Source organism: Magnolia sinica, chromosome 14 (assembly GCF_029962835.1).
Source record: "Magnolia sinica isolate HGM2019 chromosome 14, MsV1, whole genome shotgun sequence".
NCBI lineage: Eukaryota > Viridiplantae > Streptophyta > Magnoliopsida > Magnoliales > Magnoliaceae > Magnolia > Magnolia sinica.
The window spans coordinates 15,798,595-15,816,937 of NC_080586.1; the positions used below are offsets into that span (position 1 = coordinate 15,798,595).

Below are 18,343 nucleotides of genomic sequence, written 5' to 3' on the forward strand. Positions count from 1 at the left end.
ATGAATTGTTTCAGCAATGGATATGAATTCCAGGTAGGGATGTTTGTGTTTTTGAAGTACTCTTTGGGGATTAGGGCAGCTCAGATAACGGAAATTACATTAAGTCAGCTCCTGGTTGTCAATTCTAGTACAATGAAGAGGTACTGTTCTTCTGAAATTAGGACCATCCAAACAGCAAGCACCGAAATGTCTGAGGCTTGGGGACAAGATTGTATTTGGAGTGTGAGATGGATGAAGATAATGTCTCGTTCTTGTGGCAGACATGATGATGTTTTCCTCCAAAGAAGGATGTTCTGCTATAGAAAAAAAAAAAAAAATGCACATGCCCCGATTGTCAGAGCTCATTGCGGTTTCTCGTCATGAATGCAAGTGTATGATAGGAAGGGCCTCACGCTGGATGGGGGTAGAAGGCCTGGTGTTTCAGGTGAACATGAGCCAGTACTGAGTACCAATTTATATGGTCAGTTGCATGGATCTGGATGATACATGGCCTGCTCTAATTTATACTGTCAACACGGATTCCACATGGTCCTAATTTCCATCCTGATGGCTGCTACCATTTTTACACGATGTAGTTGTGTTCATTAACCATTCATGGTTAATTATGGATGATGTGCAAATTCAGCGGACCGTGCCTAGTGTAAGGCGTTGATATTATATGATCTGGTCAGGTGTATAGTAGCTGCCTGGTTAGTGATCCAAGCCATTAACATTATGAGCCAACTGAAGATTGTTCACGAACATTGTCACCCTTCATTTTGTCACCAGGCAACAGTCAAGAGGGAAAACAGCACTCCACATCCATCTATAGAACAGACATTCCATGCTAAGTTCTAATCTAATTATTTGGATGCATGGTCCATCATATGAACAGTTTGGATCGCCGAACATGGATTGGCCTGTTCAATCTAAAAACCTGTTGGTAGCTTACAAACTCTTCGACTGAGCATTATATTAAACTAACACCAAAAGTGGGTCCTTACTCATTCCCCAGTGTAGACTCAGAAGAGTTTCAACAGGTAGTCATGGGTTCCGAGTACCCACTGTGGTGTGAATGTGCGTGTAATAATAATAATAATAAAAACTAGCACCATTGCGTTTTGTGCTGTTTTTTGGGGTAAACTACGTCATGGGTGACAAGCACTAAATCTTACACTTGCCATATGCTTTAAATCAGACTTGCTCAAAGAGTGGGCCCCACTTAGCCGGTTATGTACTCAAAATTAGCTTAACCAGACAATCCAGACCTCTAATTAATTCCTGTCTGTCCAATTTGGACTTGTTTGATGCTTTTCATTTTAGCAGCCCATTAGACGTCAGCTAATCCGCCAGTTTGGACCATATTTCCAGCATCTATAGTGGACCCCACCATCAGCCACGTTTGAGATTGACATAGATGCAGCATGTACCATAGTAATCATTACCTGTATCATAGCTACAGCAAATTAAACTGGATCCCAATGACAATAAGGGAGAATGCCCATTATTAAACCAATTCACATGAAAGACTTCTAAGGGAGAAACCCACGTGCAGGAGATTGGGGGCAAAAGCACTCGGAACCACAGCATTGACAACTTACCCTTTTTGTAAGGAGACTGGTTATAGCTATATGCATGACTCTCGCCTCTCACCGGTCTGGCCACTGGAACACGGAGAGCATCATATCAATGGCAAAGCTAAGTAACAGTCAGCCCACTTTCCCCCTTTTCCCAGCCTCTTAAAATGAAACAACTACGAGGAGTTTGTGGTCAATCCACACCTTTCTTGACTGAGTTTCATGTTTTATAATTTATTTTTATCACAACAAAAATCCGCAAGAAGGATTGCATGCAACAGAGAAGAAAACAACTGGATTCCCATCAGACGGTTAGCAACTGACTCGGCTTAGTGGCTTTCCTTTCATCTTTTTCTATTTCTTTTTTTTTTTTGGCCTCACCATTCTATGAGGAACAATCTTATTCTCCTTGAGCCGAAGTCAATCACGTGACTGCTAGATGATCATTCCAGTTTTCAAGGCCACCTGACGAATATAAGTTACTTGAATTTACAGACTCGGAGCATATATCGTTTCATATGTTCAATCTGTCTGTGTCCATGAAAATGCTTCAAATGAACCGATGGATCCGCATGTGATGAACAGACTGGTAAGAAGAGTTATCTGTCCGACCCTGTGATGGTGGCCTCTCTGAGCCATGCCTGTGCCAAAAGCCTGTTCCACTGCTAGAATCTGATCCACCAGCAGCCTGATGGAATGGACCCCACCAGCTTGACTCTCTGTCAACGGGAACCAATGGGTAAGGTGCAAAGCGATCTCTCTCCCATGCATAGAAATGATTTCCTGCAGAATTGTCTGCATCTTGAAGATTACGGCCGGATGATCCTGAAGAAGGGAAGAGATAGAAACTGGAGTGTTCTGCTGAGGAGGGGGGTGGCCCTGCAGGAGTTAAGCCCCTTGGACCACCAGATCTCCTGACGCCTGAAAATATCGGGGCCCGTACGCCTGACGAATTGGGATGTTGATGGTATGCATGGGCGCCATGGGCACGGGAGTGGGCCCTAGCATTGCCAAGATACGATGGGACCATTGAGGGGATCGCTGAACTAGTTCTAGAACTGGACCTGCGAAAAAAGCAATGGGGAAACATCAGATGAACATGACCAAATGACCCATGCATGTTGCAAGCCAGCACCCATGTTATAAACTTAACAGACTCACCCATGACTGAGAAGAAGCGGATGCACGAAAGACCCCACTCTTGGTAAACCATCAGAATCAGCCCTCGTGGACCTCAATGTTGCAGAAGAAACTGAAGTCTGATCTGCACCACTAAAGCGGCTTCCAGTTGGTGAAAATGGGGGAGAATGCTCCCAACTATGATAATGAAGATCGGCGGCAGGGAAAGCATGTGAGGTCGAGATATCACTGGGTCCAGAAAGGGCACCCCAGTGGTGATGGAAAGTAGGGCCATCAGCAACGCTTTCGGCAGAATTCGAGGACGATGATGGTTGGAGTGGTTGAAAGTAAGCAACATATGGGCATGAATGAGCAGCTGAGGAAGCAGCTGCTGCTGCATGTTCAGCAAAGATGGCATGATGTCCTAACAGATCATGATCTGCATGGTGGAATACCACGGCAAAGTTAAATCAGAGCCCTTACAAGGAACTAAATGGAAAGTCAAAAGCTCAGCAAAACAAAAGTAACTTACAAGCAGTTGATGGTGATTCCCCTTCCCTGCATGATTTTGTAAAACATCAAAATGTTAGTGGATCATGCAGAACTGTTATATGGTGCAAGCAATTAGCATTTTTACAGAATACAAAGTGATAATAAATGTTGAATTTGGTGGATACGATACCACGTGGTTTATAATAATTACATTGTAAACTTTTTTTTTAATGGTAAAGAAATTTTATGTAGACAAAACCCGCAAAGGCACCCAGGGCAAGGAAACTGCTCCTGATTATATTACAAAGGAAACTCCCCAGTTCCTGCCGCACTCCCAATTCAGCTGTACAACATTCCCCAACTTCTCTTGAGGACTTGGCCCGGAAAACCATACAAGATCGAACTCAATCAATGACTCTGTCAACTGATTCCTACCTATGAATAAATCTTTTATTGTTCCTTTTCCTCACAATAAACTTCATTCTCACCAAAACTTCCTAGGAATTCATGGAGTATTGGAGGGGGAAAATGTGGCCGTGAGGAACCTATCCTATTTTAGAGGCTGTCCGGAAATGGTTGTTCGGAATTTCTTACTACATTTTGCAGTACGTGGGATATGGCACATCAATCTAAACTGGCATGCGGTTTTCTAACTTTTACTGGGGTAAGGGTTGTTTGATAGAAATTGAATTCTAAATTAGGATAGAAATTCCTATTATAGAATATGCATAATAAATAACTGTGATTTGTTGGTGCCATACCTTTATTCTAGTTGTGATTTGTTGTTGGGTTCATAATAGCTGGTACAGTGTAGGAACGATCACTCTTAATCAGTCCATTTATTTGGTGAGACCCAAAGAGCCAGTGAGAAAACCGCATGGAATGGACAATAGCTTGAAACATTATTAAGAATTTTTATTTTTTTTAAAATTTATTTCATTTTAACCATTCTGCAGCTTGCTAGAAATTGGATTGTTCGGATGTGTGTACAAATAAATGGTTTTGAACATCAAGATGGATTCATGCATGGTGGAGAAAAAATCAGAAGTAGGCAAGAATGGGAATATGAACTAATACAGATGGGCAACGGCACTTACTCAAATGACGATGGAAATCGTGTCAGTCCACTAAATGGGCACCAGTGAACTCCAATTGGCTGCAAAAAGGAATTGAGAAGAAACAAAGGGAAATTAGAAAGCTTTTCCAGACAATAGACAAGTATGCACCTGCCTATGCATGAACATGTCAACAACTGCATTAAGGCAGTGTTTGAATGCGCAAATGTGTTTGTTACGAATCAATTTAGCCAAAATAAAACGACATAAACTTAATGATGTTTCCTACTTCCTAGTATTCAGAATGAATGCGTAGACCTCAAATTGCAATTACATTTCAAGTCCAGCTTGAAAGTAACATCATGCAATTCAGGACTCCAAACCGCATTTTGTTAACGCCATACTAACCTTTTGCTGGTGATTTCCTCAATCCTCAGACATCTAACAGTAGAGAGATACACAGTAGCATTAAGAGGGATTTTACCTATACCAGTTTGAGCATTTCGAGTAGTTTGAGATTAACCAATTCTACCCTCTGCTCATGAGGGATTAATATTTTCTGGATAGGGGACAAAGCAACCTAGATATGAACACCAAGGAACCCCAATGAATGATATTGAGAAACCAAGGTCTCTTGTCTACCTTGCCTTCGTCACAAGGTCATACTGTCCTAGTTTAGATGAAGCTAAGAAATAATACTTCAGTTATTCCACTTAATTAGACTAGTAATTGCAATTCAATTTGATAGTGCATCCAAACACCCCTTGGGTGATATATCTCATGAGCCCAACTTCAAATATATGATAGTTGTGAGAGAGGAATGATCACATGGAGATGACTAAACCTGAGGATCTGGGGAAAATCGACCTCTATGCAGATCACGTGATATGTCCACAATATCCATTCCATACATCTAAAGCTTCCCTACAGGGGCCCGAAAATCAGGCTGATCCAAAACTCATGTGGGCCACATGAGCGAACACTTGGGAGGGGAAAGCCAATGTAGATTATTTAGAGATGAAATATAGAAGGAATGAGAAAAGACGCGAGAGACGGAAGAAAGATGAGAGGAAAAGGTTGGGTTAGGGTTGCATGTTCCTACCTCCTTTTCTTTATATTTAAGTATTAAAAAGCAAAAATGGCAAAATTGCCCCTATTAGATCAAATACAATGACTAGCATATCCAAAGACCAAAAAGACTAAGATATAAGTGGGTCGTAGACCCACAACCATAACCTTTAACAGCCTCATTGGTTGTGTTATGGCCCACCTAACAATTAGAATGGCTTGATTTTGGGGTGTTAGGTCATCTAGGGTGGATGTGCCAAATGAGTGGATTGGATGGCACATAAACAGCATGGTGTGCCCCACACACAATCAATGTTGGGCAATAACTCTCTATTGTTCCCTCTAGTGTGGTGGCTCGCTATAGTTTTGGGCTCAAGGCACAACATGGGACGGGGCACCTTCCAGATGGAGTGGATGTCATGCACACATCACATGAGATGGTCTATCATTAATCTTATACTATCCATTCCCTCCATAGAAGTAGGGGCATGCAATATTGGCCATTTGGTTAATTACTGTCCAACTTTTACTAGCCATATATCTTACGGCTAACATACGCCGCTTTGGTATTACAAGCAATCTATGGTGGACCTATTAATAGATGTTTCGACTTTCAGATAATCACTGGACCTATTTTGTTTCTCCTTCAATCTTGACTGTTCATTTTTCACGCTATGTTGGTCAAATAGTAAATTAGTATCCAGCCAGTGGAAGTGCCAACCTGTCCACTTCGTGACATCCAGCTCATCTAACTAGTGGAATTGTCCATGGGAACCTTCCTACATACCTAGTTGCATTTTGGACACGTGGACAGTCCATACATTGATCTAGATTGGCTATTTTGTCCAACCTGCTCCTTATAACCTCGAAAAATCACATTGACCAGTACTCCAGCCATCCGACAAACAATCCATGGCCTCTCAAACTAAATCAACTGGTTCTTGGAGGGTTCCACCATCCCACCAAATTAATCATTAGGATTTGTTTTCATAGAATCTTTTGCAGTCCCAGGTCCATTGTTCCCAAAGCCTATCCGTTAATGGCTACACCAGAACTCGCGTAAAGAAATGGAGAGAAAAAATCATCTGCTAGAATAGATCCAACCGTTATGAATTTTCAATAACCCACTCAAGCATTTCTCATCCATTTGGTGACTTGCCTTAGATTGCTTAGAGTTTTAAAGAATCGCTTTGGTGGAGATGATGACAACCGTCCAACTTGTGAGTTAGAAAACAGAGTTATATGTTAAAGGACATTCATATGGATGGTGGGGGTCAACCGATCAATTTGATTTCTACTGAAGTGGCCTGTGAAAAGTTGGTTGGAGAGAATGTATGCTCCAGGTAAATGATATTTGGTGCCAAAGTGTTGAAATACAATGACATGCATGGGAAGGTTCCAATTCACTAGCCAACTGGAGCATTTCCTTAATAATATAATAACTCGCACATGCGTGTGACACGAATGTGGAGATCGAAAGACGAGAGACATGTATGTTTGTATCCTATACTTCAATCCTTCACAAGTACAGGTAAATTTCATGTATCAACAAATATCATAATCTTCATAGACATGGAAAAGCATGCATACAAGACAGTGAAACTGCTAAAATAATCCATTTACTAACAAATAGTAGATCATGAAAAAGGATCATAATGAATAAATAAGCTTTAAAATGTCTTTTACCATTTCAGAGTAACTTAGATCATATAGATCCTCATCATGTGTCCAGTCATCCATGCTAAACTCTTGAAATGAGCGATAACCATTTGCATAAAGCCATTGGCCTTTCTCAATCTTTCGGCAATTAGGACACTGCATGAGTCCCTTGGCATTGAATGCCGAACCAATACAATCTGAAAAAAATGATGAGAAATTAATATTGGATCATAACCAAACAATAACAAGCACAACTTACTTTCACAAACAACACATCGTAAAAAAGACGTATTATAGAATGCTTGGGCTGAAAGGCGGTACGGTACCTTTGGGGTTGCCAATTTGTACAAGCAAAATAAAGTGCGGCCCACAGTTCAGAGATCCAAAGGGTTAATATAATGGGCCCAATGAGCCCCATTTGGTTTGCTTATGTACCAAAAACTCCTGAGATAGGATGAATCCTGATCCTTCATTAGGTGGTCAACAAATGGATGGTTAAGAAAAAATACAGCAACAGTTCATATATATCGAAGAAGGCCATATCCAATCTGGGTGTTTTTTGGTGCACAGGCCATCCACAGTGAAACTGGCCATATCAAAGCTTTGATCATTGACCCATGAGCGCCACTTGCACAAAACTGAAAAGTGAAAACCCGATAAGCATTGTACAACCTTTTTGGCCCAAGCATCACATTATACCTCTGTAAAAGCGCCCCCATTTTGGATTGCCATTACTCAAGATCAGACAAATCCCAACCCTTTGATAGGCGGTCAACAAATAAACATTCAAGGTTGAAAATACAGCAAAAGTTCAGTCAACCAAGAACAAGGCCAATTTACAAAAAGCTATGATCTTCCCATTCTGGATGTTTTTAATGCATGGACTATCCACAATGAGGCCAGTCAAATCAATGGTTTGGATCATCGCACAATGGGCTCCCATGGTACAATCTGAAAACCCAAACTGTCTTGTACAACCACTGGCCCCCACTTGTATGAACTGAAAATGCAAACAGTATTGGATCATTGAACCATGGGCCTGAGAATTATGTAATACCTGTATACAGAAGCCCTATGCACAAAAAAACGAGGGGGGAATCATGGGCAGGCGCAATAGGACCATAAGACTACTATACACAATTAAACTACCAAATGGCATAACCATAGAAAAAGATGTCCAGAGGCACAAAAACTGTGAATTGAAGCTTCTTATCGAAGCATGAGAAGGGTAATCTAAAGAAAGCTATTATGAAAAGAAATCACCATAAAGAAGTGCGAATTTGAATTTTACTTCAACAACTAAAGGCATAGTCTCTGTAAGCGCACCACTACCCACAAATATTACACAAGCACTTGATAACAAATACCTAATACTAGTTGAAGATTCAATAATATATGGACCAGTTGACTTGCAACAGATTTGGCATAAATTAATAAATCACAATAATTTTTGGACAAAACTTGCTCCTCAATTCAATACAGAACCATCAAATCACTTGCAAGGCTCTTTTTAACATTTCAAAAGGTTATTCAGGTACACTATACAAATGGACATTTTCTTTTCGTAATTATTTGATACATGGATTTCGAATTGAGCCAAAAGCGTGCATCTAAGGAAGCTTGGTGAAATTATACTCTTGTCCTTGAAAAATTTTTATTTTTATTTTTTTGGAAGAGATGATTGATATTATTAAAGCAAAAAACAGAGAAGTAGAAAGTAGCTAAGGGACCCCTATAGCAAGTGACCCTCTTGTCACTCCAGAACAATCTGTTGGATAGAACAGTAGTGGACACACACACACACACACACACACACACACACACACATGCACGCACAAAAATCTATTCAACGAGCAAAAGGAGAGAGGGATTCGAACCCTAGATAGTTCTTTCGTTCAGAACTATACAAGTTTTCAAGACCGGACTGTCAACCACTTGCTCATCTCTCCAAGAGACAATCTTTATTTTATTCCCCCGAATAGAACATGGCCGTATGAGTTGATCCCATAACTATCTGTAGAAACATCCCATGTGCAAATCCATATTTCGATAATGATTTAGAATATAGTCAGTAGTCAAATGTAGTAGAATGTTTAGGGATTTCCATCTCGTTATGGTATATTCTACTCGGTCGGTGTTCGTGTATTCTTTTCATTAAGAAATGGATAGAAGATCATTGCTTCGATTGATTCGATACGGATACAAAAACAAAATGCATCCACCAATTAGATTCTCTCTCCTTGTCCCAGATTTATCCTTAATTGATTTTATTCAATTGAATTATGAGGAACCCTTACATATAAGTTACTATACCCAAATTAGACTACATCTTTTAGTATAAATGTGTGTGTGTGTGTGTGTGTGTGTAATTCTCTCCTAGTCCTAGTTTTATACTTAATTGATTTTATTAAATTGAATTCTGAGGCACCCTTGCGTATATGTTCCTATACCCAAATTAGATTGCATCTTTTGGTGTGTGTGTGTGTGTGTGTGTGTCCTCCCCATCAATCAGATGCACCCTTCCAAGGTGGGCAATGGGCCTCAAAATAGGCCAATCAATGACTTAGGTGGGACGCACACCACAAACAACAGTTGAGAGTAGATACCCACCCATTGAAACCTTCATGATTGTTTATAAGGCCCACTAAGATGTGGTTCAGACATCCAGCCCATGCATTGTGTGTCCCACTTAGATGAGGGATCACACTAAGTTTCAGCCATATCAAAAAATCAGACCCCACCAAGTGGTTTTAGATGTTTTAGGCACAATTTCACATGGTTTCAGATGGTATGGCCCAGAATGGTACACACACACACACACACACACACACACACACACACCCCACACACACACACATGTAAGGGTTCCTCAAAATTCAATTTAGAGCACCTCAAAATTCAATTTAGAGCAAGAAGCTTTGACTGGTGTTAAAGGAGAGATATAGGATTTGGGAAGACACACACACACACACACAGAGGGAGAGAAAAGCAAGTTAAGGTTGGAGTTCCAACCTTCTCCTTATTTATAATAAGTGAATGGCAAAAGACCCTAAATACCCATAGTGTAAAGGAGAAAATAGGCATAAACAGAGAAATAAAAGGGAAAAAAAATTACTACAAGGACCATGGGCCCAACTCATCATGTATACAATGACACTCCCCCTTAAGCAAAGGCATAGATATCGATCATGCCCTGCTTGCCTCAAACAATCATCCCATGTCAAGAGGAAGAGCCTTTGTAAAGATATCAACAAGTTGTGCAACAAATGGGACAAAGAGAGTAGAAATAATGCCACCAACAACCTTCTTGCGAATAAAATGACAATCAGCTTCTATATGTTTCGTCTGCTCGTGCAAAACAGAATTTGAGGCCCTGTTTGGAATGCAAGATTAAATGGTATGGAATTGCATTAGATGGAATTAACACCATTATTACACAATGATTGCATGTCTCACCATTATCGCACAATGAAATACAATGGTATTTCCATGGTTCAATCCCACATTTGGGATCAAATTCCTCCTTTAAGAGAAACATGGTATTAAGCAAAGCCTACATTTACTGGACCATGGAATTGTAATCAACGGACTATATTTCACAACCGATGCCAGTCATTTGGACACATGCAACTCAAATGTCACGTGTAAAGAGTGCATATGGATGGGTGGCGTGGATAAAACACATGCATCAACATGGGGACAAAGATTAAATGGATTTTGAAATCCACCAAAAATCCCATAATATCTACTGTTGGGACGAGATGATATGATACATGGATTAATCCAATCATTTCCATCATTTCCAAATGGCGGATGGAATTTGCATGGGACCAAATCCAATTCCATACCACCTAATCCCACATGATCCCACGTTCCAAACAGGCCCTAAAGTGATATGAATTGCAGCCTGATTGTCATAATACATGGCTACAGATGTCTTCACTGGAAATCCTAACTCAGCGAAAAAGCTTTTCAACCACAAGATTTCACATGTAGTATTCACCATAGCACAGCATTCAACCATAACATTGGTTCATGCAACAACAGTTTGCTTTTTAGTCTTCCATATAACTATACTGGCTTCGAAAAATACTGTCATAGAATGACGATCGTCAGGAGAGCTTGCTAAATCCGCATCAAAATAGCCTTCGATATTCAAACTAATAAAATAACTAAATAGGATTCCTCGTCTTGGAGAAGACTTGACATACCGCAGGGTGAGATAAACAACTTCAAGATAACTAGAGCGAGAAGCTTACATAAACTAACTCACTAGATTCATTGCATGAGATATGTTAGGATGAGTAATAGTCAAATGTATCAATTGACCAACCAAGCGCTGATAGATGCGATGATCAACAGGAAGCTCCTCATCATCAGCCTTAAGCTTCTTATTAATCTCTAACGGGGAAGCAATCGGTTTGACACTAAGAAACTAGTTGAAGTCAACAAATCAAGAGCACATTTTCTTTAAGACAAAATAATGCCCTTCTTGGAACAAGAGACTTCAATGCTCAAAAAATATTTTAACAATCCCAATGTTTGATGTCAAACACCTTATTCAAGTAAAGCTTTAATTTAGAAATTGCATTAGCATCATCACCTGTAAAAATAATACCATTCACATACACACTGACAATGATAATACTATATACCTGTTGCTTCACAAATACAGAATTATCTAAGAGAACACGTGTAAATCCAATATGAATCAAGACCCCACTAAATTTCTCAAACCAGATTTGAAGAGCCTACTTCAAATCATATATTGCCTTTTTAAGATGGCATACGTTCTTTTTCTTCCCCTTGTAAGTAAAACGAGGAGGAGGAACCATATAAATTTTCTCTATCAAATCAACATTCAAGAAAGAAATTTAAACATCTAACTAATGCAACAACCAATTTAAATTAGGAGCAAGAGAGATGATCACTCGAATGAATTCATCTTAGAAACAAGAGCAAAAGTTTCTGAATAATCCTCATTATATGTCTGAGTAAAACCCTTTAATAACTAGACGAGCTTTATATCGAGTTATACTACCATCCAGGTTGTACTTTCCAATAAGTAAAGCGGCCATCTCCCATGTATGATTTTTCTCAAGAGCAATTATCTCCATTGATTGATGCCATAGAGGGGAATTAAGAGTCTCTTTAAGATTTTTAGGAATAGTAGAAGATGAATGCTCAAAGAACTGAAACAAAAGACTTGTGTGCTGGAAATAAAGAATAATAGGAAACAAAACAGTTAATAGGATGAGAAGTAAATTGCCTTTTGGCTTTTCTAACAATAACAATTAAATCCAACGATGAACCTCAATATGGATCAATATAAATAGGCAAACTAGCAGGAAGACTATCAGTACCCGATATCGAAGGAGTATGCTTCGTGGTGGTCCATGGGAAGAATCCAATATTGACATTCCTTCTTTCATACACTTTCAAAGCTAGTCTAGGTGATTGTGAATAAGAAACAACCTTATTTGTACCATCATCAGATATAGAAAATGCCTTTGGAATAGAAGAAACAGAAACAACCGGATTGAACTCGAGATCGAGAACATGAAGAATGATAGAATGATGCTCCCCTGATCCTTAGTAAAATAAGAAGCATCTTTAAGAGATTTAACATCCATGGAGACATTATCTTTTAGTGACCGGATCAAAGCACTTATACCCTTTCTGAGAAGAAGAATATCCCATGAAACCACATTTGTCAGCCGATTTGACAATTTATTTCGATAAAAATCTGTATTATAAACATAACAAATTCACAGAAAACTCGCAATGGAATTGCAGGAATAGAATAGAATGTAGAACAAAATAAGAAGCATCTTTAAGAGATTTAACATCCATGGAGACATTATCTTTTAGTGACCGGATCAAAGCACTTATACCCTTTCTGAGAAGAAGAATATCCCATGAAACCACATTTGTCAGCCGATTTGACAATTTATTTCGATAAAAATCTGTACTATAAACATAACAAATTCACCGAAAACTCGCAATGGAATTGCAGGAATAGAATAGAATGTAGAACAATATTGAATAGGAGACAAAGAACCTAGTCGGTAGACAATTAATAAAATAAGCAGTAAGATCAACATTTGACAAAAAAGACACAGGAACAAAGCAATGAGAAGAGTACAGATTATTTCTAAAAGACGTTGATTCTTTCTTTAAGCAATATCACTCTGTTGCAGGGTATATACACAATTAGTTTGAGAATTAATATCATGCTCCTGAAGATAAGAGAACATAGAATTGGAAGGATATTCCTTTGACATTATTAGTATGAAGAGTGAAAATATTTATATTAAACTGATTTTTAACACAAACATGAAATACTTTAAAGATCGAATGAACATCGTCGCTATTTTTCATCAAATAAATCCATGTCATCCAAGAAGTATCATTAATAAAGGAGACAAACTATTTAACGACATTAGAAGTGATGGGAATCAGCCCACATATATCATAATGAACTAATGAAAATAATTTGTTAGATTCTCTCTATAAAAGGATAAACAAACTTTTTTTAATCCACAAAAGGATATAGAGTCTTACGATGTTTAGCTAAAACCAATGTTAGCAAATGGCATAAGTGATCCCATGCGACCTAAGGGAGTTGCGCGCTTATGTGATGGCACAACCCCCCAAACATTTAAAAAAAAAAAAAAATCAAGGAAAATTGAAAAAAAGAATATGAAAAATTACATAAAGGGATCATAAGTGTAGGGATTTTTTTGAAATATAGTTTTATTAGACTATTAGACTCATAAGTCAACTAACAACTACTCAAATGAATGTATATACTAAAAAATGTGAAAAAACAACATATGAACTCTGCATGTTCATTTGGTATTGAGAAAGGTTTGGTAGAGTCAACTTAAGGACAAGATCTATGTCATGCTAAATGTCCCGCATGGGTGGAAGCTCATCAGATAGGTCTTTAGGGAAAACATCGCTAAACTCCTCCAACACTGGAATCATTTTTAGGTGGCAACTCTATGCTAACCTCGGCTGTGACCTCTCTTGCCATGAGGGCATACACCATTAAATCAGCCTTAGTTTCCCTTTCAAACTCTTTGGCATTTATTATGTAGAGAGACTTAGGTTGGAACTTCCTCTCATCTTTTGAATCACCCTTTCTTGACGTCCTCCCTCTCTGGGGTGCTTTTGGGCGGAAGAGGATGTAGCTTTATCCCCTTACCTTCATGAATAAATGAACATGTATTCAAATGGCCAAATAGTGTCACATCACGGTTATAAAGCCAAGGTGTACCCAAAATAATGTGGCCTATGTTCATAGGCAAAATATCACACCACAACGTGTCTTTGTAGGAAGCAACCTAAACAGGAATAAGACACCTTTGAGAAACCAGTATTGAGGATGCATCAACCCATGAAACTCGATAGGGTTGAGGGTTGATGGTGAGGGACCCAAGCAAGATACGTGCTAGCAAAGACCACATTGGTGCAACTGCCACTATCAATTATCAGCTAGCAGTTTTTGTCATCACACTTGACGTAAGTGTAGAAAATTGAATTCTTGCGCTAATCATCACTCTTTTTAGCCTGGGCTAAGGCGCATCTGACAACTACAAGTGGCATGGCCTCAACTCCTTCAACTTCTTCATCACTAACACCAATTTCGGGCTAAGATTCTTCTTCTTTGCAATCACCCTGATCATTTGCATCCTCATCAAACTCACCAATCACGAAGGCCTTATTTCACTCTTTCGTAGGGCACTAGTGTGCGAAATGACCATATCCTTGGTAGTTTGTAACACCACATTTGCTCACCTACTCTCAAGCTGGTACTAGCTAAACATTTTCCCTTAACATCCTTATTAATGGACTGAGTACCAGTAAGGGCTTTGGATTGACTCCCAAAATTAGGCTTAGCTCCCTGGGGAGTGGCCCTCACATTAGATTCCCGAATAGTCGAATCACGTCATAAATTACAGTTTCAGATATTGCTCTAGCTCTTGCACTACTTGATAGGCATGCTCTAGGGTGCTAACGTCGTGAGGGAGGAGCTCACGCTGAAGCTCGGGATGGACGCCCATTCTGAAACGGGAAAAGGTCGCTAACGGTTCCTCCTCGATGTTACAACGCATCATGAATTCATCAAACTTGGCAATGTAATCAGCCACAGAAATTGATCTCTGATGAAGGGATTGCCACTTATCCAAAAGCTTCTAGCGGTAAGAGAGGACAATACTTTTCTTTTAAGATCTCTTTCATCTAAACCCATAGTGAAACTGAGTCATCTCCAGACCTCTCCATCTTCCGCTCGACATTCGTCCAAAACAACTTGGCTTGGCCCACCAACTTCATATTGGCGAACCCCACCCGACGACGATCAGACATATTCTACCACTTAAAATAATGATCCATGTTTACAAGCCAATCGAGGAAGGCCTTGGGGTCTAAGCGACCATCATAACTCGGTGCCTCAACTTTCACACTTTTCATTACTCACTCATCGGGATCATTGTGGTCTTAATACTAACCAAGGGGTGGCTGAGTACACACCCCACCACGGCCAACACGTCGGCCATGTCCTCTTCCACGTCCTCCAACTTGATCTCTTGCTTGAGATTAGTCATCTTCCCCATCGTCGGGATTTGCCTGGAGGGAAGTTTCCAACTGGGTTACGTGAGTGTTGGTCACCGCCAGTTGGTTGTTGGTGGCTCTGCTTTGGGCCTTAAGAGACGCAAGATGGTTACTCATGGCATTGATAGCCTCGATAAGCTATTTCAAACTCATTGTGGGGTGTAGACCAAAACCACGCCCAATACGAGTGGGCATAACCTAGGGATTTAATGTGGAACCTAAAAACTAAAGACTCTAGACGCAATGTGAAGAGAATGGGATGACTGCTAATCCTAGACATTGCAACATGACAAAACCTACTCTAAATGCAACATGAAAATCATATGCTAATTAGAGGACCATAATAAGCCCTATGCTAAAGCTAGGCTATGATACCAAAATTTGATAGCGAACAACCGACAAGCACAACAAAAGCACCAAAGTTGACAAGGAAGGACTAGTTTATCCCTATATGCAGGTCCTCCTAGGCAAACCCAAACGAAACCTCCCCTTGGGCAATCCCCACTTTGCACAGGTCCCCGAATCACAGGTCCGACAGTGGGCCCCACCTCGTGGGCCACCCCACCCCAACATGGAGATACAGTGCATCCTTAGAATTACACCAAGACGCCCCCGCATCACACTTCAACATATTTAGCCAAGATAAGTAGTTCTCCCATTTAGTTTCATAGATGTAATTGATGCTTTAAATGAAGAATTGGTATTCTCACCGAATGATGAAGAACCAAAAACCATATTTTAGGCTCCATAATCTATTTTTAAGTATTTTGATTCAACTTGTGTTGAAAAAACGCTAAACTATAATTAGATCCACATTCGACTACATCCCATGACAGCAATGAATATCACTTTCCAACTCATCATTATCTAGGGTTCACCCAAATATCAACTATTAATCTCACAATTAGGTCATGAATAACAAAGATTGGCTCAAAAACTACATTTTGCTGCAAAATAATAGAGGAATAATAATTACAACATCACCTGTATATAGAAATCAACAAGTTTCCATCTTCTAGGCCCGATTTCTGCACTCCCTTTGCAAATGGTTGCTCTCACTTTAGAACAATTTCAAAAAACACAATGTTTTCTGCGAAAAGCAAAGATAGATCCTCTTTTCTAGGGTTCAATTAGCACTTCAGGGTTTTAGAATCCCCTGAGATTTGATTAATATGTTTAGAGTTTTGAGTAGAAGAAGCCCTACTTTGAATCACCCACCGACTTGCTCTAATACCATGTGAAACTATGAGATGGATAAAGAGTAATGAGAAGAAAAGAGGAGAAGAGAGGAGAAAGGAGGGAGAAAGGCTCTGCATCACTCTCATGCCCACACCCCTCTTATTTAGAGTAAAATTATGAAAGTACCGCCCATAAACTTAAACATACATAAGCAAAGCTCATGGGCCTAAACTCTATCCCAAAACATAATTTGGCCCAACAATTACAAGAGACCACATGTGGTATCAAACTGGTCCACAAGTGGGACCACAACGGTCCATTTAACATAAATAGAAAACCAACTGCCAAAAAATGGTTCCAAATTATTCAAATACCCAATTCGTAAGGAACAACCCTCCAACAACTCCACTAATATTCATCCGCAACAGTCCATCATCATCACTAAGCCTTATCTCAATTAATTGGGGTTGGCTACACGAATCTTGCTCCCCACCATTCCACTCTATCAAGGGCTTTGTCTGCAACACCAAAATGAAATTAAAAAAGAAAAGCACCAAGTTGATGAAGCAAAAAACAATGTTTTCCATAATGCATACAATAAGCTTATGAGTTATGACAAACTCACACTTATGGCATAACATGCAAATAAATTGGGATCAAATGCCCAAAATCTTGAAGATGATCTCCAACAAGTATCTTACACAACAACATTTCCATAAAATACTTAAAACTCCTAGAGGTGCCACGGAAGTCTACACCTTTGTTTAACATTTTAAACAAATGGTATCAAAATATCCAATTCCAAACGCGTGGAACCCACCTTGCCATAGGACGGGGCCCATAATGCATAGAATAAGCTTATGACAAACTCCTGCTTATGGCATAACATGCAAATAAATTGGGATCAAATGCCCAAAATCTTGAAGATGATCTCTAACAAGTATCTTACACAACGATATTTCCATAAAATACTTAAAACTCCTAGAGGTGCCACGGAAGTCTACACCTTTGTTTAACATTTTAAACAAATGGTATCAAAATATCCAATTCCAAAAGCGTGGAACCCACCTTGCCATAGGAAGGGGTCCATATAACAAACTGAATGGGAAAACTAATATTGTCAGTTTCCCATCCTTTGCATATTTATTTTAAAGATGATGCAATTTATTTTGAAAAGCATTTTTTTTAAGAGAGAGAGAGAGAGAGAGAGAGAGAGAGAGAGACAGAGAGAGAGAGAGTGGTGTAATTTATTAGGGACAAAGGCCAAGAAAAGAAAGACAGGCAAGAAAATAGAAAAACAAAACAAATGGCCCATAGACTCTTCAGCGCTCAGACAAAGGAGACAAGCATTAGGCAACACCAAAGCTCTTACACAAATTATCAATGGTCATAATTCTATTTCTTCGGGCAAGCCACACAAAGGCAATTAGTTTCGCAGAGCCCCGTAAGATCCCCCGGCCAGATTGAGACAACAATGAATAAAATGATTGCACTGAGAATATGTTAGATTTGTTATGGCGCTAGACAAGCAAGTCCTCCACACCTAGAGAAGGCGAAATCCCCTATAAGTGAGAAAGAAGAGAAACCAGATCACCA

General features: G+C 39.5%; 1 protein-coding gene across 1 annotated transcript in view; it reads right to left on the minus strand.

Annotated features, from left to right (window-relative positions):
• Positions 1-1,742: 1,742 nt before the first annotated feature.
• LOC131225551 (E3 ubiquitin-protein ligase IPI1-like) overlaps positions 1,743-18,343 on the minus strand; it is a 40,887-nt gene continuing 24,286 nt past the window's right edge. The window contains exons 2-6 of the mRNA XM_058221089.1: positions 6,977-7,146; positions 4,265-4,323; positions 3,208-3,233; positions 2,718-3,114; positions 1,743-2,620 (exon numbers count right to left, since the gene is read on the minus strand). Coding sequence (XP_058077072.1) covers positions 2,107-2,620; positions 2,718-3,114; positions 3,208-3,233; positions 4,265-4,323; positions 6,977-7,146 — 1,166 coding nt within the window. The 3' untranslated portion in view covers positions 1,743-2,106. The remainder of the gene's footprint in view (positions 2,621-2,717; positions 3,115-3,207; positions 3,234-4,264; positions 4,324-6,976; positions 7,147-18,343) is intronic.